At 38.3% G+C, this 26,797-nt stretch overlaps 1 protein-coding gene across 1 annotated transcript in view; it reads right to left on the bottom strand.

Annotated features, from left to right (window-relative positions):
* ABCD3 (ATP binding cassette subfamily D member 3) overlaps positions 1-26,601 on the bottom strand; it is a 32,682-nt gene extending 6,081 nt beyond the window's left edge. Inside the window, 17 exon segments of the mRNA XM_075759969.1 lie at positions 560-632; positions 709-797; positions 1,350-1,441; positions 1,516-1,613; positions 1,740-1,809; positions 2,234-2,250; positions 2,253-2,302; positions 2,657-2,799; positions 5,538-5,594; positions 6,518-6,641; positions 7,311-7,408; positions 8,269-8,338; positions 9,235-9,323; positions 10,879-10,977; positions 13,273-13,309; positions 26,413-26,428; positions 26,431-26,601. Of these exon segments, the coding sequence (XP_075616084.1) occupies positions 560-632; positions 709-797; positions 1,350-1,441; positions 1,516-1,613; positions 1,740-1,809; positions 2,234-2,250; positions 2,253-2,302; positions 2,657-2,799; positions 5,538-5,594; positions 6,518-6,641; positions 7,311-7,408; positions 8,269-8,338; positions 9,235-9,323; positions 10,879-10,977; positions 13,273-13,309; positions 26,413-26,428; positions 26,431-26,527 (1,319 nt within the window). The 5' untranslated portion in view covers positions 26,528-26,601.
* Positions 26,602-26,797: the final 196 nt, after the last annotated feature.

Below are 26,797 nucleotides of genomic sequence, written 5' to 3'. Positions count from 1 at the left end.
GCTTTCCACATTGACCAGATTGAGGCCATTTAATCTCTTAACTGGCTTTACTTTATGCCTTTAAGTAGCCCTACTATGTAAACAGTATGTTCCTCAGACTGCAAAGAACTGAGGAACTGATTGCTACTTGAGTACGTCAATGAACTATCCAAGCATACAAAGATATAAGCAAGTATTTTGAAACTGAGTACAGACTTGCCCCTGATTTTTACAGCTGAATTATACCATGGAATCAAATCTGTAACCAACGTATTTCTAAGAAAAAATTTGATAAAGCGATAAAAAAATGGTCTGGGAACCAACGGACACAGGAAATGTTACCAAAATGGCTAAGTTCAGACAGTATATTATGTCTTCTGCTAACATGAGAGAACAAGGATTGACTTACAGAATAGAAAGGCTGAGTGGGAGTGATGTGGAATTATCTGTAAATAAACTATAGTACAACAGAAACTGCATTAATAATACGTATTAAAACCTTACTAATAGTGGTAGAGGAAAAGATATAAAGCCAGATTGTATTAAAGATACTGAAGTTGTGGAAACTTTGTAAACATACTTGATAAGGTTATCAGTGTTGATAATTTCTCCAGATCCAGGTATCAAAGGCAAAGCTTGCATTTTATCTGCATCTTAAATTAAGAAAAAAGTATTAGAGACTGGAACACTACACAGAGCTGCAGGTATTGCATATTATGTCACATCTACCTTTTTCTTGTGATACCATAGTGCGCTGATATTTGCCACTATTCAAGTCCTTCAGAACCTGCATTAATTCTGTAATTCGAGCTGTGAAACTAAAAACAAAACAAAAAGAGAGAACTATAAGTAATAAATCTTTAGAAGTTTTAGAAATCCACAGAAGCTCTAATGAGTACTTTGTTAAACTGTCAAAATGACAGTTACTCAACCCAACATAGAAACAGAATGTTTACATCTTAAGAGTTGCACTGAGTTTGCCCGACAGTCACAACATTTACAAGAATGTAACAGCCTTTTCCTATAATAGCCAAATGTTTGATAATTTTTTCTTAAGATGTAAAAAGAATTAAATAGTTTGGTAAATAATACATTATTGATTTATGAGCATTTGACAATGTCTTTTCTGTTAAAGACTCAAACTATACACTACTATTCAGATATGAAATTACTAGTGGACATAATTCGCACATCTTCAAGATATGTTTTCAGCATAAAATGTTTTTAATTTCCAGATTTTTAGGGTGCTGCAATGAACAAACCACAACAAACTTCTTTTAATTCTACAGTCAGTTTCTTAAAATGAGATGAGAAACAGCAGCAACATAACTTTAAGAAAAATTATTTTACACTACTACTATTAAGCTTACCCAGCCAATCTTGTCATTTCACGGCCTGCTAGGACTATTCTACCCAAAGCTTGAGACATTCTCAGCAACATTCTTCCACTTTGGTAGTAATCCTAGAGTAGAAGAAAGTTTATGTGGACTAACAAAATTTAAATTCAGGAAATTGTTTTAATTCTGTTTTATTTACCTCCAAAAGTTCTGCATGAGTACTATTCTGATGACGTGGATCAGACAGGTTCAAAAATGGACGACTAACAACCAGGTAACCAACCACAGTGGCAAGGTCTGCAGTTTAAGAGTAAATATTAAGCTACACATTAATTGAAGCAGTAAGAAAAAAAAGAGTATTCTCATGTAAAAAGTTTAGCACTGTTATTTATAGCAATCCATTAGTACTGGACAAACACTTACATTTGGCAATGATAGTATCAATGAAACCCATCGAGAACCGAAACAGGATGAAATTATGCAGGTGTTCCACCTGTTAAGTTCCAGAAGAAAAAAAGGTCAAACTATATCAGTACCTGTTTAGCTTTTATTATTTTACAGAAGTTTGATTCCTAGATACAGATACCTCAACAACACCTAACTGTGATGAGCACTGCACAAGTGTCCCTGCTGGCAAAGACTTGCACTCTAGATCAAAACAACCTACACTTGAAACAAAGCAGTGAGAGAATAGTAATTGTGGATGAAAGAGGTCAGTGGCAAAAGAAAGACCATTCTATCAGAAACTTGTGTTCTGCTTATAGCCTACTAGTTTATTTTTAAATCTAATGACTTAGATTTAAAGCAGCATAAACACCAAGCCACTATAATTTGATTTATATTAATACATGTCAAGAATCACCGTGATAAAATTGAAGCTTTGCTTAAAGTGTTTCTAAAAAAATAATAGGTCTTACCAGTTTACGGAAGGTTTGTGAATAGTCTGTTTTTCTCTCACATTTCCATTATAAAAAGCAATTTCTTCACTAAAAAAAAAACCCCACAAACTTAATGAGTGCAACTTCATTTTGTTAAAGACAGTCTTTGAAAAAGTCAGCCATAAAACACAGGAATATAGTTCTTTCAGTTATCTTATGAAATGAGTTTGTACTTTTTTCACAGCAGTAGAACACAAGCTTATTTTACCCCAGCTACAGTTTGTCTTTTGAATTAGGGATATATCACACACATGAGTTATTTAATAATCATCTACATAAAGATGCAAACATTTTGCTCAACTGATAGCATCAGACTTTCCAAATATATTTTTATATACAGCTTCCATTTACACCACAGTATTACTTTGTCAATTGTATCTTGATATCCAAGTGAATCTATACCTGTTTGTAATAAGTCGCGAGTTGACATATCTGTACTCCCCTTCATATTTTTGTTCTATAATAGTCATCTTGCCAATTGGTCTCCTTAAACGTGTAAGGAAAAAACCTGAAATAATCAAGTATGCCATCATGCTAGCTGGACCCTGTGAATATCAAAAAAGAATAAAAGCTTAACATCAAGATGGTCTCAAATTGCAACATCTGTATCCAAAATGCCCAGAAAGCATGAATTCCTTGATTCTCACCTCCCATGTGTCTACATCGTCAATTCAATTACTCTTGCAAATCTCATCGTGTTTGTTTCTTTTGTGTTGTAGATACTATTTCACTAATTCTCTGTCCCCAGAAGTCCTTCCCATCCCAGTCTTCTACTGAAGTTTTTATCATCGCCCAGTGCCATCTCTATGTCCTACTATCCTAGCTTATTTCATTTATAACTTCCTGGTCCTTTCTCATTTCCTTTCCTTCATTTCTACCTACTTTTTCTCGACATTTGCTACATTCTCATACCAGTCAATATTGCAGTCCTATTCCCTTCTTTGATACAACACATTTTTTGCTTCTCTCAAGCAGTCCTGGTAATCATCTCTTATTCTTCTGGATCCTAAGCTTCAATAAACCAGGGCTCCCAAAGAGCATGCTTAAATATTACTGCAGTGTGGCATGGCACAAAACCAAAAGGCACACACTGAATTTGACATAAATTGCCTGTAACAACTTAGCATTACAGAGAGCAATGCAAAGACATTTGAGACTGGAAAAATTACTTAAGTTCACAGGTGAGCCTTACTGCAGTCTGTTTCTACAAAGTCTACATCATGTCCATGGGACCTGATGAGTTGCATCCGCGGGTCTTGAGGGAACTGGCAGATGAAGTGGCCAGGCCGCTCTCCATCATATTTGAGAAGTCCTGGCAGTCTGGCAAAGTTCCCGCCGACTGGAAAAGGGGCAACATAACCCCCATTTTTAAGAAGGGGAAAAAGGAAGACCCAGGGAACTACAGGCCGGTCAGTCTCACCTCCGTGCCTGGCAAGATTATGGAGCAGACCCTCCTGGAGACTATGCTCAGGCACATGGAAAATAAGGAGGTGACTGGTGACAGCCAACATGGCTTCACTAAGGGCAAATCGTGCCTGACAAACTTGGTGGCCTTCTGTGATGGGGTTACAGCATCAGTGGATAAGGGAAGGGCAACTGACGTCATCTACCTGGACTTGTGCGGGACAGTGTCAAATGCCTTGCACAACATACTTGTCTGTAAATTGGAGAGATATGGATTCAATGGATGGACCACTCAGTGGATAAGGAATTGGCTGCATGGTTGCACTCAAAGAGCTGTGATCAACGGCTCAATGTCCAAGTGGAGGACAGTGACAAGTGGCATCCCTCAGGGGTCAGTACTGGGACCTGCACTGTTCAACATCTTTGTCAGCAACATGGACAGTGGGATCGAGTGCACCCTTAGCAAGTTTGCCAACGACACCAAGCTGTGTGGTGTGGTCGACACGCTGGAGGGAAGGGATGCCATCCAGAGCGACCTTGACAGGCTGGAGAGGTGGGCCCGTGCGAACCGCATGAAGTTCAACAAGGCCAAGTGCAAGGTCCTGCACGTGGGTCGGGGCAATCCCAAGCACAACTATAGGCTGGGCGAGGAATGGATTGAAAGCAGCCCTGAGGAGAAGGACTTGGGAGTATTGATTGATGAGAAGCTCAACATGAGCCAGCAGTGTGCACTCGCAGCCCAGAAAGCCAGCCGTGTCCTGGGCTGCATCAAAAGCAGTGTGACCAGCAGGTCGAGGGAGGTGATCCTGCCCCTCTACTCCACTCTGGTGACACTCCACCTGGAGTACTGCGTCCAGCTCTGGGGGCCCCAGTACAGGAGAGACATCGAGCTGTTGGAGCGAGTCCAGAGGAGGGCCACAGGGATGATCAGAGGGCTGGAGTACCTCTCCTATGAGGACAGGCTGAGAGAGTTGGGGTTGTTCAGCCTGGAGAAAAGAAGGCTCCGGGGAGACCGAATTGTGGCTTACCAGTACCTGAAGGGGGCTGCAGGAAAGATGGTGAGGGACTGTTTATCAGGGAGTGTAGTGACAGGACAAGGGGTAATGGGTTTAAGGTGAAGGAGGGTCGATTTAGATTAGATGTTGGAAAGAAATTATTTACTGTTAGAGTGGTGAGGCACTGGAACAGGTTGCCCAGAGAGGTTGTGGATGCCCCCTCCCTGGAAGTGTTTAAGACCAGGTTGGACGAGGTTTTGGGCAACGTGGTCTAGTGGAGGGTGTCCCTGCCCGCAGCAGGGGGGTTGGAACTAGATGGTCTTTAAGGTCCCTTCCAACCCAAACCATTCTATGATTCTATGTGTCCCAGAGATACTTCTTGTCAAAGGCTGAACATTTTTTTGATAATGTATCATTTTACTAAGCTGAAGATTTCTGTAATGATTCATCTTATTGTTGGTGAGTGGAGAGGGGAGAATACAGTGGTCATACAGCTCAAGGAAAGGAATGGCTCCCCTTTAGAGAGGCTGCAAAGAATCAGAGAAATTTTTTCCCTTAAATGGAAGTCACACAAGATATAAGCAGCCAGAAGGGTACTGTACTAAATGGGATTCCCAAGTAACTGCTAGAAGAAATTAAAGAACTCTCTTGTTTCTTAAAACAGTTAAATGTCTACAAATTCTGGTTTTCATTTTGCTTGCCTCAAGATAGAGAGTGCTAAAGCATACAAAACATTAGGTATGAAAGCATATTTTCAGTATATTCCTTCAAATAATGGATGAAGTTATAATTAACATTAGAGTTTCTCAGACTCCAAATAGGTACAAGGCTATAAGCAAAGAAGGGAAAGTTTGCTCATAATACTAAAACACCACTCAATTTACCTGAGCTCCTATTGCACTTGTTAGCTTGAAGATATACAAAACTATATCCAAGAAGGGCTGTAAAAGAAGCATAGAAAAAACCCACAACATTAGAACACCAACATGACACGAACATAAAAACGGTCCAGAAACCACCAATCACCCCAAGAACAGTTATAGCTCTGCAGTATAGCAACCACAATACTGGTCAACCTACTATACAAACTAAATGCTAAAACAAAAGGAATCTCAGCCACATGACATTTTCCTGAAAACATTCACTCAAGAATTGAACATAAAAGCATTATGATCTTCAGCTAATATACATACTGTATGAAAGAGTATTTCACTATTTTAGGTCTGTAATTACACTCTTGCTCACTAAGTAAAGGTGGACTAGACCCCATGATTACTTCTTAACTGAAGTACTCATGAGAAATACTGAGCAGAATAATGCTCAGTGCCTGATAGAAGCAATATTCCAATTTGCAAGCGTCCTGTTCCGCACACACTCTATCAAAGCTAGAGCAGCTGAACTGCAGGTTTTGTAGCAAGAAGTTTTTGAACACATCAACACATTTTGCTTTATACTTCTGCCTGTATAAACAATACAGCATCAAAAAAAATTAGCCTAGAAATTTTAACAGTACTGTACTTCATTACGTAAGTCCCCAGAAACAGCGAAATGGTTATTCAACGACACCTCCCTACCCAAAATAATATCTGTATTTAACTAAAAGCTGGCCATTGGTTTTAACCAGCTGAAATAGCTTACTCACTGTTCAACTGCAAATCAATATGGCAAGACAATTTAATACAAATAATCTACAATGTCACTTTAGCAGAGGTCATGGAAACCACAATGTGAAAACAATGTAATATCATAAACAATTATTTTTTTTTTTGCAATACACAAAAACACAAGCAATTGTTTTGAGATCTAACACCACATCCTAAACATCCACAGCTACTATCTCAAAGATCTCTCTGAAAATACTTACCTTGCTAAGGTTTGAGTACAGGTCCACTACACTGTTACAGAATTTTTCCACATCCTGTGTAAGGAGTTGATCTGGATTAGCTATTCTGTTGTCCAGATTTCCCATTTTGTAGTATGTATAAGCTCTGAAACAAAATAATAATTAAGTGGCACAAAAAAATTCATTACCTGGGATCTCGGATCTCAAATAATTAGAACTCCCCTGTTTCATACAACTGAGATGGAAAGTAATGTGAAAATTAAATCATATTGAGGCAACACAGCTCATGCTTTTGCCTGACCAAATCCACATTAAATCCTCTAAAACTGTTTAGGCTCCAGGATGCCTTAGTTGAAGCTCAGGCCCATGCTGCTCTATGCACTGCTGCTGCACTTAGAATTAGAAAACCCTCACAAACTCTGCATCAGCACACCTGACAACCACAATTCAGTGCAGAAGGACATAAGCAGCTACTCAAGTTCATGCATCCAATTCAGTCTGCAGGATTATTAGCACCACATAAAAGCAACTGAGGTACTTTGGGAGCTGACCCAGTAATGGAAGCAGTACAGTGCATTATTTTTTTTCCCCCCAATTGAGTCAACTTTTCTGCCTTTTTGTCCATGCCATATACAACCTGGATAAGCCACTCATCCCTAAATGCAAGTTGATTGCAATCAAAAGCCTTTTCTAAACAGTTTACCTAACCCATTAAGCACCTTGCTATCTTCTTACAATGTACTTAAAGTGATTTGGTTTGATTTTAATCAACTTGGTTTTTAAAATCCATAGACATTAACACGGTCTTACTTACTTAAGATATTCCTCATAGAGGTATCTGGTAAGTCTTACTCGGAAGCAAAGTTTCAACTCATTTAGACCATACTTCAGGAAGTTATTCACTAAAGAAATCTAGAATAAGAGACAGTATTTCAATATTTAGCTAACAAGATTTGATTTACTTAGATCAATTTACAGCATAGATTGTGCAAACACCTTAGAAAGGGCGAATTCTCCCCTTGAAGTCAATAACACTATCAACACACCTAAGACCAACCATTTAGTGTCTGCAGGACCACTGATTAGGTTTCTATCCACATTTTTGAAAACTCCAGTTCCCAGTGGATCTCACCGCAAGATTTAATATAAAACTATGTTCATACAGCATATCTTCAGTTCTTCTGATAAGCTCTAGAAAAAGAGCCACCATTTGACAATCACCACCTTAAATTGATCAAATTGTTTTTAAATCTATTGTAAACCAGGTACAATACCTATTAGGTAGTAACAATTATTTCTATCTGGTGCGGATAAGAGATGTTGACAAGCTAAAGGAAAGTTGAAGGGAGGGAAAAAAACTCATAACAAATCTCAGAGGCAGCTGTAAGAAATATAAAGACTAAAAAGAAATCATCTTCAATGGTGTCAAAAGAATCCCAAACCTACAATGTTGAAACATCATCCAGTCCATAAAATGTTATTATGCAGTACTACAGATGGCAAGTTAAGCTACCAGTCAAAATTGACACCAACAAAACCAACCTGAAAACCTAAATATATCTGTCAGAAAAATTGCAATCAATAAGGAAACATGCTGATAAAGTCTCCCACGCACTGGAGCCAGAACGTGAAATGTGTCTTAATACAGACCTGCATGTGAAACAACTAATTTCCCTAAGTTTTAAGACACTCATTTGAGATCTTTTCCTCAAATTCTTAGTTTACATATAAAATATGTTCTACTAAAAGGCTGGCACAAGAAAAGCACTTACAGCAGGCATTGCGGCAATGAAGTTGAACAAGTATTTCTTGAAATCTTTTCTGCTGCGGCCAATGATAGCACTGTAAACAACCATCAGCTAAGAGATTAGTTACAAGAGAAACAAGAAAGTATAAACTAGCATGTCTTATGTGGACAAATTCTCAGTGGACCATACAGAGAAAAAAATCATCATGGAAACTTGTAGTATCAGCTGTAGGATCAAGTACGACTGACTTCAAAAGTTAAGTCATAAGTGACAGACTAAGCAATTATCTCTCTTCTGCTCTTGCAGGAGCTGCCTGCATTAAAGGCTCAGAAATTCATGGTCATACTAGTTCCCTTCCTTCTTTGCTTTCACAGATTCTCACAAGAGAAAAATAAAGCAGTCCTTCCATTCTACAAAGCACTGAAAGTCTCTCATGAAATACAGTATCATTCTGAATTCACACTTCAAGACAAATTTTGACTTGGTTCAATTAGCAACAAGAGCAACAAGAATAATCAGAGGTCTGGAAAACATTTTCTAAAATTATAAGACAGAAAGCACTGTATTCATCAATCTAAAGAGCAAACAGCTCAATAGGAAGAAGTAACAGTCTTAACATCCAAACAACACATCTGAGTCATGTCATAGAACCACTATGTCGCTGTTCTGAAGTGCCCTCTTGGACATTCAGATCAATGTAAGATTTAGAGTCTTCAGTGTACAAAATGTGACAAAACACTGAAAGTCATTAAATAAGTAAATTTTGGTTAAAAAAATAAAAAACTGTCCAACAGCAAAAAACCACTTGATTAAAAATTATTTTTCTTTCATAAAATATAGGGACCCCCCTCCAAAATTGCAACTATACCAGTTTTTCAACTGTTTTATATAAATAAGCAAGCTATAAAATGTTCGACTATGTGTTCTAACAGACTACTTTCCCTGTTAAGCACAAGAAAGAATGCTTAAAAATAACAAGTTTATAGATACCTTTCAATGACTGTTCCATTTTGAATCATCCAAATATCACAATATGTACGAACTACTAGCATCACAGCAATAAGCAGCAAATAACCTGTCTAGTACAAAAATAGAAGTGCAACAGTTAAACAACGGATAAAGTTCACCACTTTTTTCTAAGAAGTGGTCCAACCACATCTACCAGAAAAGCATTACTCTGCTGTCCCCAGCTAATGTAATATTTGCTTACTTTGCAGGAAACACATTAGCATACAATATTTTTGATAAAACATTGATTACATTTTTATGGAGAAAGTTTGTCTTTTAAAAAGCTGCATTTGGTTGACACACATACTGGGCACATCCTATAAGATGGAGGATTGCAGGGACAAAGAAGTTACTGCTATTCTGAGGCACTTTTCTGCCATAAGCATAGGGTCATATAGATTGCAAGGGACCTCTGAAGGTCACCTTCTCCAACTCCCCACTCAAAACAGGGTCACTAATAACCAGTCAGACCTTGTACCATTGATCAAAAACCTTTAAGCACAACAGTCCAGCCAATTTTCCATTGGCTATTAGGGTACTAGGGGAGACCTTAGTCTCAAGGCCTCACTAAAATCGAAGTATTCAACAGCCTCTGTTCTTCCCTTATCCACATAGCCAGTCATCTATCACTGAAAGCAATCAGGTTAGTAAGGCATGATCAGTCATTCACAAATCCAGCTGGCTGTTTGCAATCACCTTTTTGTCCTTCACATGGCTGGAGTTAGCTTCCAGGAGGATTTGCTCACAGCTTTACGAGGGAATATTGTGAGGCTGACCAGCGTGTAGCTTCCAGTATACTTGTTTTTGAAGATGGGAGTGATGTTTGGGTTTTGGAGGGGATTATCAGTAACCTCTTCTGTTAGCCATGACCTTTTGAAGTTGATGGAGGCCAGCTCTGTCAGTATTCTCAGAGGCATTCCATCCATGTTTCTACCTTCCATGTACTTTCTTTTTGTGAATGAGCTGTCAAAGGTCCCCATTCATCCAGAGCTGGCTGCCATGCTTGTTCTACATTCTGTACGTTGAAATTCATTGCTCTTGTGCCTAATGTATGCTGAAGTTGTAATACATTGTAGTTCATCGCTTAAGTTCTGAGCCAACTAATGGTCTTTAAAAAAAACCCTTAAGTGTTCTAGAAAGCATGAGAAAAATGCTGAGGCAAGCAATTTTATCTTGCTAAATTCTAGTCTACATAGCTCTTCTGAAACGATGCTAACAGACTCCTTGACAAATTCACTTTCTAATAAGGGTTGGCCTAGATATAAGTTACAAAAGCAAAATTATGTATGAACAGCATGCAATTTAAAGATAGGAAGCATTTGCAGAGAGAATTTAGTACCTTGCAAACCCGGATGCCCTTTTAAAAGGCATCCTACAGACAGTAGTTATTAACTCTAACTGACAGTAAACAGCTGGTCTGGTAATTGAAACCCAAATGCAACTTTTTAGTGATCTAACAACTGAACATACAGGTAGATTTTTATATTAATATATGTTGCTATTTTCAAATATGTTTAGTTAGTCCTATTCAAGGAAGGTATATGCTTTTGTTTAAATTCTGATATAATTACGAAAGAAAACTTGACTCCAAAAAAGCTCATTTTTGTTACTGCAGGCAATGCTTACCTCTTTACAAAGTGTTCTAGGGACCATTATTTTCAGGATTCGACATATTCTTGCAATAAACACTCTGTCCACCATTGCTCGCTCCTTCTTTCCCTCCTTCTGCTTCACACAGAACAAGCAAAAACAAGAAAAAAGGTGAGATTTTTTCATAATGTATTATTTAAATATTGATGCAGTATTTTCCCTATCCAAGATACTTAACAGCTACCTCCCTTCTGCAGCATTCTGCAATAGTTCCCTCCAATTTAAGACTTGCTCACACAAGGTTAAATGAAATGTAAGAATCAGGAGCACACATACTCACAGCTAACAGAAATCCTAAGTACGAGAACTAAGCTATCAAAACAAATTGCAATAGGAAGTAGCTGCCATGATAACATAGATTTGAAATAAGTATTTTGTAAGTGATATACAAACAACGCAGACCACAACATTAAAACATCCATTTACAATTTATAATGCAATCTGCCATCTTTCAACATTGCTTGTCTCTAGAAGACACCATCAACCAGTGTTTTTAAAGATGCCTTCATCATTTGTCTACACCATTCAACTCCTTGACTGTACAGCTCAAAATTGCTTCAAGTGAAACCAAAATTTGTTATTCTTTTGCTTCTAAAAAAGAAGTGCAACACACTCCTAGTGAGCCAAATCTACCAGACTTAAAACCCCTCCTATACCCAAACACCTTTTATTTGGGTCAGTTGCATTCTTTACTCCATATAATCTTCTGTCCTGACTAATTGTGAATACTTCTTAACAAGCTAATTGGTCCAGGTCCTTCCCTTGTTTTCTTTCTTTCCTTTCACAGTTGTGACATAAGGATTCATTCCCGAAAATGGACTAAAAGGCGTACATGTGTACTTAAAACACGTCCTGTCTAATCAACCTAATCCTGATACCTTTACTACCCGACTCATGTGAAGCGTAAGTTATCAATGACTATAGTAATACTAACATACTCAGACAGGAAACCTGAAAGAAAAAAAAATCTAGGGGGACAGAATGGGAAAGACAAAGAAAGTAGCTTGTGATCCACCATTAATCAACTCAGACAATCCTATCAAGCACTCTAATTTCCAAGAATTATTAAACTTCAGAAACTCACAGGAAGACCCCAGTCTTAATCTCTTCACTATTTACCTATGCAACATGATGGGCAACAAGTGCAAGCTCTGAGCCCCAAACACAAATTTACTCTGAATGCTCTAGTGAATAAGCCTACACCTGTTTTTTGTGGGATGAAGTGAACTATTGTCTTGTCCTTTAAAAAAACCACCACACCAAAAAAAACATTATGTGAACACAAGCTATAGATAAAAATTCAAGATAGATAGGATGCTATATGGTAGATGATAAAAATATTTTAAATTAAAATTATTTACACAAAAATCCAAGCAATCCCTACAACTAACTACTGTCCAGGCCTAATGAAGCATGACCCTACACATATTATTGCTTTTCTGTATAGAAGTGACAAACACAATGTCTGATGTATTAAATTTCTAGGAGTACCTGACTAAACACATTTGATGTCCAAGCTGAACTTCTTCCTCTCTATTCATCTCTTCCCCATTTCTACTTTTTTTGTTGCACTTACATTAATTCCAATACCTTCTTTCCTAAGATTTTTTTTCTTAGACTTTTAATTCTCTATTCACTATAATTATATGCAAGATGGCTAGAAATAGGAGAAGGCTAGTTAAGATTTTTACAAATAGGTATAGCTATGTGAAATACAAGTGTTTATGGCAGATAATGCAGTCAAAAGTCTGGTAGAAGTGAACACGGTGCTTGTATACACCTTTATCCAGTCCAAGCTTTTTCTTAAGTTTTCAGCAAAGATGGAAGTACATGGAATAGTTACCTATTCATACCATCCTATGATCCAATATTTCTAATCATGGGCTCTGCCCTTTGGGCTAATTGTTGGATTTTATTTGAATATGAAACAAAAAACTTGATTTAAAGGGATATAATATATCCTTTTCAAATTAGCTAACAGACACACAAAAGATCAGGGAAATGCCAAACCTCCTACCAGAAGTTTAAAGTACTTTTAGAAAACATCAGACTCTATATCTTGTTCCATACTTTTTTTGGTTTTAAAATAAAAAGGCAAATACAAGTCATACCAAGTCTACAAGCAGCTGTTTGTTGCTATGCATACAGCCAAACTTACAACACTAGTCCTTAAACATTCATTAGGCACAAAGAGATGATTCTTCCATTTGTTTCACCAGTGCAAGTCTGGAAAGTATCATTCAAACCACATTTGCCACAATAGCCATATTCTGTCTGAAATAAAACTACAGTTACAGGACTTAAAGTTTAAAAAAACTCCACAGTATTATTTAAAATTATTAAAAATATAGTACACAAAGAAAGAATTACCTCATTGTTCTGCAACACTTGTTTTCCACTTCTTTTACTGTAGAGGAAAAAATATTTTCCTTATTAACACACATTTTGTCTTTACACAGAAGAAACAAAAAGGAAAGCTTGGGATTGTATCTCTATCTTATCAAAGCAGTACTGTGGTCTTCACAGCAGGGCTACCTTTTATGTCAAACGTGCTGTTTTTATACTATTTCAATGAAACTTTACTCCTTCCAGTATTCAGTTTCATGTAGGGAAATTAAGTCTCCCTTCTTCACCTCTGAGTTTTGCTTCACCTTGTGTTCTGTACCATGAACTCCCTAACGTTGTTTCTGTTTCTAAACATATACTTTGCAAGCATGGCTACATGGTTGCACTGACTACCAAATGAAAACTACAGGAATACAGATTCAGCAATGCAAGCAACCCAACTTTGATGTTTCACACTATCTACATAAGCCAAAACAGATTTATTTTGCATTATATTTGACTTTCAAATAACACATTTTACTGTATATAAAGATTATTTGTTCATAAACATGTGCTGCAGGGGGAAAAAAAGTCAGATCCCTGTGAAGTCAAGTTCCTGTGAAGGTGTGCATTGGAAGGGGAGTTGTTTTTTATTCTGCCCTTTTTACTTCTCCCACATTTCATAGAACAGTTAGAGGGAAAATATTTATCAATTAGTGCTAAACAAACATTCAAAAGTACAATGCCATTCTTCCTCCTCCTTTTAAGGATGGCAAGATGACATAAAAGTTTGTCTTCTTCCTTTCTGAACATTTAAGCATCAGATAAGCAAACAAAGCTGTTGGTAGAACTTATGCCATTTATGTAGTTTAAAAGTGGACAGCTAACTATATTAAATTGTAACCTACCATTCTGCAATCATCATACTAAAACATTGAGAGCAGGCTGCCTGAAAACTATAATATTCATACACTTTCAAGGACAACACCTAGGAAATTACAGGGAAGCAGAAACTATGAAAGGCACTGCTCCTTCCGCCTACAACATCAAAACAACTGCAGACTGTCACACAACCAGTTATCCCGCGACTTTATCAACAACATCATTTCACACTTGTACTTTAAGAGGTCTGCAAAGAAAATATCTAGGAAAAAAAAACATGCCTGTTTTAATTTCTGATGATTAGAAAGATCTATGAATGTCACTGACCAATGAAGAGAAATAACAATTATGGAAGGAAGAGGCAAGGTAGCAGAAGAATGAGAAAAGACGGGAAGGAGAAGACCATGCAAGTGAGAAGGGAGAGATGCCAGATTAACAAGAACTTAAAGGTAAATGGTGAGATAGAAGCCTGAGAAGATAAAGTCTTGTAAGACTACTTGTGCAAAAGGACAGAACAAAGAACATGCAGCAGAGAGCAGACTGTGGGAGAAATAGCTTAGTAATAAGTTCAGAAAAGATGTAACACTTCATCAGGCCATAATGGGAGTATGTCTGCAGAAACAGTAACAGCGTACAACATCTAAGAAACAATCTACTAAAGACTACATCCTGGTGATGCGAAAGCAATGTATTGCTGGTACAAGAAACTTCTACAATACATCTTGTAATTTTTCTAAGTAGAGAAGATTGACCTATTCTTTAAAGAGTATCCTTGAGTATGGATCAGTCCAATCACATCTGGTTTGGGACTAGGAGGAAAGCAGTATTCTTAGGTGTGAATAAGTCGTGATCAAACTATGTGGGTATTTCCCTAGATGATTCATGACTTGCAGTAATGCAAAATGAAAGTATGCTGCTCTTCCAGATATGCTATAATAATTCCTAGCTTTGTTGCTTCAAGGCCTGCCAATGTTTGAAGTCACAACACTCATAATACCCAACTATTTCAGCTTTAAAAGGATCAGAAGTGAATACATTAAAATAGTAATACAGTAAGATGAGGCCAAAATTATTCTGGCAGTTGAATACCTTTGATGTATCTATTCATACATTTTTCCTACAATAGCTGTTGAGAAATTCAGTAACTGAAACTGATTATCCATTAAAGAGAAAGGACTGTTCAGAAATAGTGATCTCACAATTACAGCTTATAAAGCAAAAAATAAGTAATCATAAATTCAAAACCTAATAAAAGAGCTTTAAAGTGTTTTGTTCTCTTTTTCTAAAAAAAAAAAATTAATGTAAGATCAAAAACAATACTAATATGTCAACAAGAAAGGAAACAATCTTATGTATGAAGCATGGATTACCTAGAAGCAGAAAAATAAATGTGGCTACATAGCTCCAAAAATGTTGCTCTTGCTATTAAAAAAATAAAATCCATTCTTATTTTAACAAGTAAAAATCATTTTACTTGTAACAAAAGATTGTGCCATAGTTCTGCCTGGAATAAAACTTCCACAGGCCAATTACTGCAGAACTTTTCCCTCTCAAGAGTCTCATTTTTTCAGTCCGATACCTACTGGCACTACTCCAGATGCCACTATACTATTGTAGAACTTCTTTTGTGAGAATTGTGGTTGCATTCTCGTTGAATTTAAAGACTAAATAACACCCTCAATTAGTCAGCAAGAATACAAGACTATCTGGTTACAGCAGAGAGCTCTAACATTTGGACTAGATTCAAGCTCTCTATTATTCCAGACCTCTCATTTACTTAATGTTGAGGCATCACAAGCCTTGTTGGTGAAGGAAGGTAAGTGCTACATGCTGTCTAAATTCTCTGCTGCAAATAACTCCTCTGGTACCGGGGCTGTCATTGAGCAGCAGAAACATAAGGCCGCCTTTCACTGCAATGTTAACTTTAGTGATTACCCTATCCACACATGTTGCTCTCCAGTTTGAGTTAAGCTATGCTTTTTAGTATCATAGGAGTGCCTGGAAGCTCAAGTGCTGCTAATGCTTGACTTGGTGATGTGGTAGGGTAACAGCTATGATACAGCTCTGGTTACTACAATTCATCATGTGCTTATTCAGTCAATATTACTACAATTCAGGCAGCTACTATGAAATTGCAGAAGTGTTCTACTTTTGATCTCTAGTGTAGTCGCTCTCACTTCATCACAAGTGACTCACAATGAACCCTTCCCTGAGCATATGTATTGAGGCTGAAGCTGGACTGGCTGGGACAATGAAAGATCCCAAAGTAGAGACAACTTCCAGACAGTTTGAATGGGAGTAGCACTGGATTCAGCAGCAACGTGAAATGTGTCCCATAGGGAACATGTCTGTTCCTCTCTACCTCAAAGTCAGAGCTGTGCAGTGACCATTCACTTCTCCCCTTTTCCTTCTGTATCAGAAAGTCCTGATATTTTTCTCCTGCACTTCCTTGGATTTGGATTAGCTTTTTTACTTCCGGCCATCAGATCCCCTGAGGCATTAGATTTTATAAAAAAATTCAACAATTACATTACAGATACTAAGAAAATACAGGACCTTGCTTTATGGGACAAAAAAGAGGCATGGTGACAAAAATAGGACTACAAGAACAAATATTCAAAAGATGACTTTATGGCAAGGAAAAAAAAAAGTATGGCATACACCATAAAGCAATCTCATCCAGGAAAGTAGATTATTACATTTTGAACTTATGAATGCCTAACTTTGCAGCTTAAAAACAACACATGATTTTAAACTGAAGAATGACAGTTTACGTATGGAGAGAATATTTTGAAAGCATGAGTCAGCACAAATTAATACAGTAACATTTAGTCAAACCTACACAAAAACTTGTCTATTGCTCTAATTTATTTCTCTGAAATAATAAAACCTGTAGAAATATAAAAGCTAGCTTTCTTCCAAGCTCTTACCATACCAACAGAATCCAGAGTTCTGTAGCAGAATTACTTAACTCACCATAACTCATTAACATCTGCTTGCTTTTTGTTTTTTCCACATGGAAGATATTTGACAAACTAAATTTACTGCCAGGGAGTTATGAAAAACACTTGCCAATACAGTCATGAAATAACAGACTTCATTAAGTAGCAAGCAGATGATGGGCAGACTGATTTTTGAACTTCCTTCATGCCCTCACATATAAGGTGGGGCGGTGATGGTGAGGTTGTTGAAAAAGGTTACCCAGACAATATTTAGAAAAACAGGTAAGATAAGTTATGGTACTAAAATGTATCTATTGATCTGGATAGGAATAGTTAAAGACTGTTTCTGCATAGTTTCTTTACAATTTTCTTTAGAAGCATTAAAAATCTTAATTATATGTATCTCTTTCCATGTCTTCAGCAGGTACTACTACACTAGTGAAATCTTTCTCCAAACTTCCACAGTCTCAGGCTTAAATTTTAAAGCCATCAATAAGTCACATTCTACTTTCAAAGGCAGAACTTCATCCATAGATCACCACGGTTGATGTAGCAACGCAGATCACAAAGCCAAGAACAAATCATGTAGAATGAGATACAAAGTATTTTTGATTCAGATGATCTATGGAATAAACTTACAGAATATCTAAACTAAGTAATTCTGTAAAAATCTTCCTCTATAAAGAGGATAGGGAGAGAAGGAGCTTCTATAAAGAATTAGTCCTATTAAAATAATAATAATAATTAAACCCCCCCAACTTTCATCTGCTTCACATGACCATCTATGGTAACAAAATAGAGATCCGCATGAGTTTAATTTAAATCAGTTTTCATGGTGTTTCCTCTGACTGCTACCTTCACATTAAACAAAACAAAGCATTCTTTCAAAACCATCCTTTATGCTCATGGTGTTTAAAGTCAGACTCAAGCCAAGCTAACACTTCAGTGACCACAACAGGCATACATGAAAAGTCACTTTTAACTACAGCGATGTCTTAGACATGCCTTATCAAGGTTACCATTTATGATAGGAAGTATTATGATCAGTTTTGGACCCCCAGTGCAAAAAAAAAATATTGCTAAACTTGAGCAGGTTCAGCAGAGGGCCATCACGATGGTCAGGAAGGTGAAACACTAGCCCTCTAAGGAAAGGCTGAGGGAAGAGGGCTTGATCATCCTGGAGAAAAGGTGGCACTGGGAGAACCTAATAGCAGCTTTCCATTACTTAAGAGGCCACTGAGGACACAGACTCAGACTCTCTACATGGGTACACAGAAGAAAAACTGAACAGTTCAGACATGAACTGAACGGGGGAGGTTCTAACTGGATATAAGGGGGGAAAAATTTAAAAGTGTCACTATTATGATAACAGAGCATTGTAACAAGTTGTCCAAAGACTGTGGAATCTGCCATTAGATGTTTTCAAGATCTGCCTGCACAAAACCCTCAACAACCCATCTGAATTCAGTGTGGATCCTGCTCTAAGCAGACATTTGGATTAAGTGACCACTTGAGATGCCTTGGTGCCTTCTATCTTAAATCACTCTATAACTTCACTTTTTTTTTTTTTTTTAAAACACAAACAGGCTAGAGAGATAAGGGGACATGTATCACCTGAAGAAGTTTCAGGAAAAGCAGTATCTCCAACGTAGCCTGCTATCCATTATTTAACTGCACAGAGCTTTTACAGCAAAAATACATGTAACACACAAAGGTATCAGTAGTACTGGGATGACACAACTACACCAAACTTTTCATTCATTCATGCATGGTAACTGAATAGCAACTCACTAAAGATAAGTAAATAGGCAAGTACTTACCCAATAGACAGTAGGCAATACAACAAAACACCTGTCCCCAACATCGAGAAACATGATCAGCCAAAACCAGCAAGACGTTTTAAAGAAACTAATAGTTTCAGGACTCTGTACAGGCATTTGGCAGCTGATCCTACTTCAAGGGCGGCAGTGTAGCACAGGGGGGAGGCAAAAACTTGATAATACCACACAATTTCAGTCTCCAAATAAATGTTGGTCACAGCACTCAGTCTTTGAGTTTAACTCTATTGCTGTACCAGTGAAGCTATTCTCTCTAAAGAAACATGCAACAAGAATAGTTACAAAAATTATAATTCTCAACACTACTGAAAAAGGAAGTGATTTGAGAAACTGGGAAAAAGCCTTCAAGAGGCCACTGAGTCTAGTTACTGAAAGGTCTCAGGAATACTAGTTCTGTGGTATTTATTAGCAAACAAGAAAAAGTTAAAGGATTACTGTCTCTAGAAATACCTGTCTCCTTCCAGAACCAAGTTCAGCAGAAGCAATCTACACTGAGCTAAGCATAACAAGAGGGAATCGCAGATGAAGAGAGATAAGCAAGACTTCCAGTTTAATGACAGGTGAAGAGGAAATAAGGGTTTGAAAATGTTATGTTGTGCTTAACTGCAAAAAAAAAGCACAAATTGCAGGTCACGCTACCTTCCTTCTGTAGGGTGGGATGACTAGCTTCTGCCCAACACAGAGTAAAGGAAGAATATCTGTTTCAGGAATAAGCAGAGCTTTTCAAAGAGTTGTTACCTCTAAGCAACTTTTGCATTTTTATTTTGCAGACCTTACATTCTAGAATGGCAATGGGTAACTTTTGCAGCTTTAAAAAAAAAACCAAACATGCAAGAATCATGAACTATTACAGATTCATTTATTTGTGCAGTTTTCAGGTCATTTTTGATTCAAGATACTACTGTGACATTGTAAAGACAGAATACAATTCAAATGAGTAAAGATGGAATGCAACAGCATACCTTGTTACAGTGTGAAGAAACAAAAGTTATAATGAGAAAAGTATAGCGGCACACATATCACACTTATTGGTTGACATAACTTCATACTGCAGATCCCACACAGAGGAATAGAGAGCAACAGTACAGTTACTTCAGGTCAAGGGCAGCAACCTTAGAAGCCTGGGCACAGTCCAAAAGCACGGCCATTTATACAGTACACCCTGAGCACACACAGAAACAAGAGCACAGTTTTCTTGGCTCTAGGTTGGTGGCTAGTTACAGCATAACCAAAAATAATGTGGGGGGGAATGTGTTCAGACAACCAAGCAGGGAACTCTGAGGAGGTCACAAACAGCTATGTCACTGCAAGCAAGGGCCCTGAATTGCTCTGCATTGCTAAAGCTCAAAAAGTTTCTACAAACATTTGAGAAGGCAAAGCAGAACTGTTGCAGAGGAAATTCCAAGTTTCAGTAGAAACTTGCATCTCAATAATGAAGTAACACGTAATCAAAAACCTCAGAGCTATTAGTTTTTCCTTAAGATTTTCTGCTGTTATCCAGCTCAGGCCAGAGCACAAAGACTTCTAGCTAGTTCCCTACAAAGTAAAAAAAAATAGTTTCACAATGTTACACACTTTTACACTAGATCTTGACTTAGACAGCAATCATTTTATGCAACTTAATAAGACAGAAACCACTAATTAACTACCCAGGCCCAAAACAAAGGCAGTCTGAATGCTAGGAATAGGGCTGAATCATCTGGTTTCTCCTGTCTCCATACCCTCCAGCTGAGGACAGGTTTTCTGAGCCCCAAGCAAGTTTTTCTGCAAGATTGTATTTTAGATGCATTTTCTAGTAATCTTGCCTGTATGTTCTGGGGTTGGTTTTTTTTTGTTTATTTTTTAAATGCTAGTGCACATACAGCAAGTAGTGGACTGAACAGTCACATTCACATTCTGGATAAACCTACTTTAATGTAGTTGTGTAGAGATTTTTTCTTTTTTTTAAACACATACCTGCCACCTTTTCGCAAAGCGGCACAGGTTACCTTTGAAGCTTCTACATACATGCAAGCAGTCTATTACTCTGCGGCAATGTAATTTCACCCTTCTCGTCAAACAGTTGGGAGAGACTCAACTACAACACGTCCCTTCATGCAAAGGACACTAGCAAGGCTTATCCCAAACATCTTCAGAGCCTAAAGAAATGAGGCAAACAAGAGAGAATAACATCCTAAATATACAAAACCAGAATAAAAAATGCATGACTTCAAGTTACAACTGCCACTTGTTACATTTAAGCTTCTGTGTTATATTTGAAAGCTCCTCCAAATGTTTGAACACGTCTATCACCTCTGATTGTACTTGTATCAATCACTGCCAAACTGTACGTTCAGGGGCAGTCCAACCAATGACACAAGCAGAACATCTACTCTGTCAGAAGAAAAAGGCTGAGAAATCCAATGACAGGCAAGCGCAGGCCATGCGTCACCTAAGATGAGCTGTGTAAAACCCTATTTGATATAGACTGTGTCAACAACTCTGTTGACTCTCTCACCTCAAATGAGCCCTTCCCCCTGCTTTAGCCATGTCTAATCTCTAAAGCCCCAAGCATACATTTTTCTTCCCTTATGCATATTTTCTCCACAAGTTCAATTTATACAAAATTAAATGTCCGTACCCTAGCATCCTCTTGGATGCTAGTGGACATGGCTGGGTGATCAGAAAGGCCAGTGAGTCTAGGAAAAGATTCTAAAATCTTTTATTTTGTCCTCTTTCCATATATTACAAATTCATTCCTATTAACTCCATTCATGTTTCTTCCCTTTCCCTAATCTTGCAGTGCCAAACTCTTCACCCTAATTACCTTTTATTACTTCTTTCAGTTCCTTCTTCTAGCAGAAAGCTGTATAAGTTAAAATACCTTCTTTTGAAAGTAGCCCAAATTCATTATTCTCCACTTGTATACTACATGGATATTCAGGAACAGTTCTCACTAGAGGGATAATGGACGATATCCAGCTCCTTTATGTAAGACCCCTTAAGGTTTTACTTTTGAAGCAATCAAATCTTAAGCAAATATTCTGCTACTTCTTGTTTGAGTCAGTACTGTCTAATATTCAAGACAAAGCTCATAAAACAGACATGGGATTAGATTTTTGTGGATGATGGGTAACATATAACTTCATTTTATTTTACATACAGGAGAGTAAAGCTTGGAGGGCAGGGGCTCAGCATTTCAATAGTTTTGGCCATTTGGCACAAATGTGAACTACAATCCCCACTCATGCATTGTCAGTAAGGTTGAGATCATTTGTGTTCAATTAAAATAGTAATTCATAGCAACAGACTGATAACCCTAGTAACAGCAGCTGTTTAAAAGAGAAACATTTGCTGTTTGTATTGCACACAATACTTCTAGTACAGCACAAAACATCATTTAGGCATACAGTAAAGATTAGTTTCAAAGTTTTATTTCAACACCTTTTATAACTTGTAAAAAAAAATCAGTCTTTTCAGACCTTGCTTAGTGACAAAGTCTTGGTCATTAAACTTACTTTATTTTAACTGACAGGGAACAAAGTACAAAGAATACTGATCTGACTTCTGCTGGTTTTCCTTCTTTCTTCCACTCTATAAATCTTTCTCCAATACTCAGTGGAAATAGAGCCACTAGTCTTTAAAACAGATTTTAGAAGTAATTTCCCTAAATAGAAGCAACATGTTCAACTGTCAAAACACTGATCATCAGTGCTGGAGTCACTTCTGCTTACAGAAACAGCTCGAGATGGATTAAAGTCATGATTGTTTTTTCCTCTGTCATATATCCAGGATAATGTAGTCTCTCAAACAAGACAACTTCTTATCATTCTAAAAAACCCAAATACTACAGCTGAAGTCATAATTGCATTTACATATAACAACTTCCATCCTCCCAAGAAGAAATTAAGGCTTTTCCAAGGAAATAGACTTTTGGAGGAGAGCAACAGTGCATTCTTCTTTCCGCACTTTACTCCAAGGAAGTAACATGGAATACTAACAAGTCACTATAAGCAAACAGTTTCTATATTGTTTTATTTTGGACAACTTTAGAAAGTTGTGCTTAAAATATATTGTAAACTGCAAGTGATATCACCTCTCAGTTGTGCAAAACTAGTAAGTGATGTAATAGCTCTTACATCTGTGACTAATCCAGCTAGCAATAATTAAGTGACCTTTGACCTACTAAGGTAGGTTAGCATAACATATACAGCTTAATTATTCATACATTAGTACTTGATATGAGTTGTACTGAACCTTGCCCCTATTGTCTGACAGCAGAAAAGCAGGTGAAAGTTGCCTCTTCTTTCCTTCCTGCTATTATTTCTAGAACTGATTATTCTACATAAAAATTAATGAACACAATATGAAAAGTCTGTGTAAGATAATTTTGTTATGCAAACATATTTGATTTGCTAAAAGATTTTAATTTTTTCCTTTTAATTTGTATGTTACTTTACTTTTCAATTTTGGCCAGCAGTGATACTGGACTATTGCTGACATTCCAGCAAAATTGAAAAAAAGCACACAAAAACAAAACAGAAAAACAGACCATTATTCCCAGAAAAATGTGATACAACAGCATATCTTATTTTGAAGACAAGTATGTATAAGAAGCATAAATACATACACATGTATTCTTAAATAAACTTTACCTGCAAACACTACTTTCCTTGCAAAGTTTACAGTTGTGCTAGAACACTTCCATGACTCACCTGAATGTTAAGGCTACTGTTTTGCTGTTTATATTCAAGTCTGCAACATTCACCTTTGCCCTTAGGAAGCTCAAAACTAGAATTTCATCTTCCAGAATTCCAAGAAGCTGAAATTCATCTCACACTAACATACACAACATTTTCAGGCATTATATACAAGGTTAACAATGGAACTCACACATTATAAAACTAAATCACCACTATTCCTCACACACTTTACTCAGTTAACCTCAAGCAGCAGATACACTACCAGTCCTCTTCCAGACTATCTAGATTGCCAAGCGAAGTTCTTCTCCATAGGAATAAGTAAACAAATTTAGGGCAGCTATATCCCCCCCAACTTCTGCCTCTCCCCAAAGAGACAGAGAAAAATAGAGCACAGAAATTAGAGGGTACACTAGGACCTGGAGATTTTATCATTACTGCACAAAGTTTTACCACTTGTTATTATATGTCAGCATCATTTACCAGCTGGAATATGTAAAGATTTGGCACAACGACAATCCTTTCCAAAAGCATGCTATAATTTACATTAGCAACAAAGCATTAAGATGTGAATGATACATGAACTAACAAGACTAAAGAAAGATGAGGCAATGATACTAACTGGATGCTTTTGTCTAGACTGGTGGTATAGGCAATGTAACTACTGCCGAGTCTTGATAGGTAGCATTCTGTAAGGCTCCTGGAAAGGTTTGCCTCAGAGAAACACGGAGAAAAGAATGAAGACCAGAATGAAAAACCACCCTCAAAAAAAGCATTCAAGCAGCAGCACTACTACTATAGAAACAACTGAATATTGGACATTAGAATTTGGAATCTATGGCAGCAATACAGTACCAGTAGTAGATAAACCTAAGCTGTGCAGGAACTCAAAAGTGTAAAGCAACACATAGGCACAAGTGGAACAATCAAGTTTGCAAGCATGGTACTTATTTTTAGTCACTGTATTTCTAATAGATTTGACAATGCAAAATGGCTTGAGAGGGAAAGACTACAGAAGTAAAGGATGAGATATCAGAAAGACTGCAGACTGCAAACAGAGGAAAAGGGACAGATCAGGTCAGGCTCTCACAACTCCATTCAACTGCTGAATTAGCTGAAACATAATTCATAAGTTATCTCCACTTTCCAATTCTCACTAATCTTGTAATAGTGTTTGTTCCACTAATACATAAGAACGTCCTCCAATTTTTAACACTGTACCTAGCAAAATCAAAGATTCCTGCAGGAAGGAACACATTCCAAATAAAGTCCTTCTGACTTTCAGTATGTTCATTCCCAAGGTAACAGATGCATTGCCATTGTCAAGTCCTGGAGAAACAACATCAGAAGAATTGTAAGCAAAACAATTTATTGGGACAACCCAGGACCCACACTATATTTATTTCAGGGGCAGGGAGATTACTCGGACAAGTTCTAGCCTGCCTCCTGTCAATTGCATGCTACTAGTAGTGGGAATATACTAAAATCCACTTCCAATGTAGATACAAGTCCAGTGTTGTTTTGAAGATGTGCTCCGATCTGAATTAATCTAGTTTCTGTGCTCTAAGATCACTGCTCAGTAAAGGCAAAGCAAGGTAAACACGGACAATTGGAAGATTCACTCTTGAAAGAATACTCTTGATCTAAATTAAAGTGTAGATGCTCCCAGAACATCCACATGGTCTAGTCTTTCTTACAAACACTATTATAATATGTTAAGTGTGAAAATCTTGCACTACAGTGTCAGTAACTCTCCCAGCTCATCATTTTTAGCCCTTCTATACAGCTTTTCTCCTTTTTTACAAGGTTAAGCAGAGATACCTGAAAAATAGCCCTCCCTATGAGTTTGATAGAAGAGCAACTCTCAGCAATAGTTTGGGATCTTCTTGTTTCTATTCTCAGGAAACAATGTAAGGTAGCAAATGCATGAATTGTCAGCAGTATGTAAATTTCTGATATGTTATATGACAAAGTTACCTAACTTCATGAAGCCCTTAAAGGTATCATGTGTATTAAAGGAATTAAGTAAAATAAAACTGGATTGTGGCTTAATCGCAAGTATATTATTACTTAAGTCTGTTGAGTAAGTTCATTTCACTGTCAAGATCTAGCACCAGGATAAGTTCGTACTGACTACATGGTATCTAACTGTACTACTGCAAGATACCATGTCTTTAGCACATGATCAATAGTCTACAGCCACAAATACGCTAAAATTATGTGAGGATTGAGTCTGAGGTGTATTCTTCATCTGCCATACTTCATGGTACCCAAGTGCTTCATAGGAGATTAACAAATACACACCCTAGCACACGTATACCACTAAGGCATCCTCACAGGCAACATGATCAGGTACTACCTCTTTGAAATTGGCACCTTACTGCCACACGGCAGCATTAAAGCAACAGGTGGGGTCCATTATTTGCCTATGCAGGTAGGGCATCCTAGGGCATCCCTAGAAGTCAACCATTCATTAATGTTAGTTCGCAGCCAGGAAAATGGAGAAAACGACTATAATTTTGAGTAACAAGGTGGCGGTGGTTGGATACAAGAAGAGCAGCATCGACCGCACCTCAGGGAAGGCAGGAGGGGAAAGCAGCCTGGCCCCTCTCCACAGGGGCCACCTCCCCGGGGAGGGTGCGGGAAGCAGCGCCCCGTAACAGCAGGGACGAGGACTGCCTCTCCGTCAGGCCGGGAGCCGACGAGGGCGAACACAGCTCCCGCTTGCCTCGGCCTCCCAGCGCTCGCCCCGCGGCTGGCCCCCGGCGCCCCTCCCGCCCCGCGCACACCCAGGGCCTGGCTTCCCGGCCCCGCCGCTCGCCTCCCCCAGCCCTCCCCGCTCACCCGTACTGAGCTGCCGCCGCCGCTTGTTGAGCAGGCAGAGGAGCGCGCAGGCAGCGGCGGTGGCCCCGGCGATGGCGGAGTGGCGCACGGTGAGGTACTTGCTGTAGGCGGCCATGGCGCGAGTGCAACCGCGGAGCCCAGCCGAGCCGAGCCGAGCGGAGCGCAGCCGAGCCAGCCGAGCAGGCGCAGGGAATGCCGGAGGGGGGCGGGGCCCGCCCGGCCTCCCCTCTGCCGGCGGGACGGCCCGCACCGAGCTTCGCCTGGGGAGCGGCGGCCCGGGCCAGGCTTTGCAACGGGGGCAACGGTAATTAACGCCTCCATCCCCGCCTCCCACGGCAGCGGGCGTGCCCCTGCGCTGGGCAGCGGGTGAAAGGGAAGGGGCGTT

Source organism: Balearica regulorum, chromosome 8 (genome assembly GCF_011004875.1).
Source record: "Balearica regulorum gibbericeps isolate bBalReg1 chromosome 8, bBalReg1.pri, whole genome shotgun sequence".
Classification (NCBI taxonomy): domain Eukaryota; kingdom Metazoa; phylum Chordata; class Aves; order Gruiformes; family Gruidae; genus Balearica; species Balearica regulorum.
The sequence above is the reverse complement of the archived record's forward strand: the minus strand, read 5'-3'. Positions and strand labels throughout refer to the sequence as shown.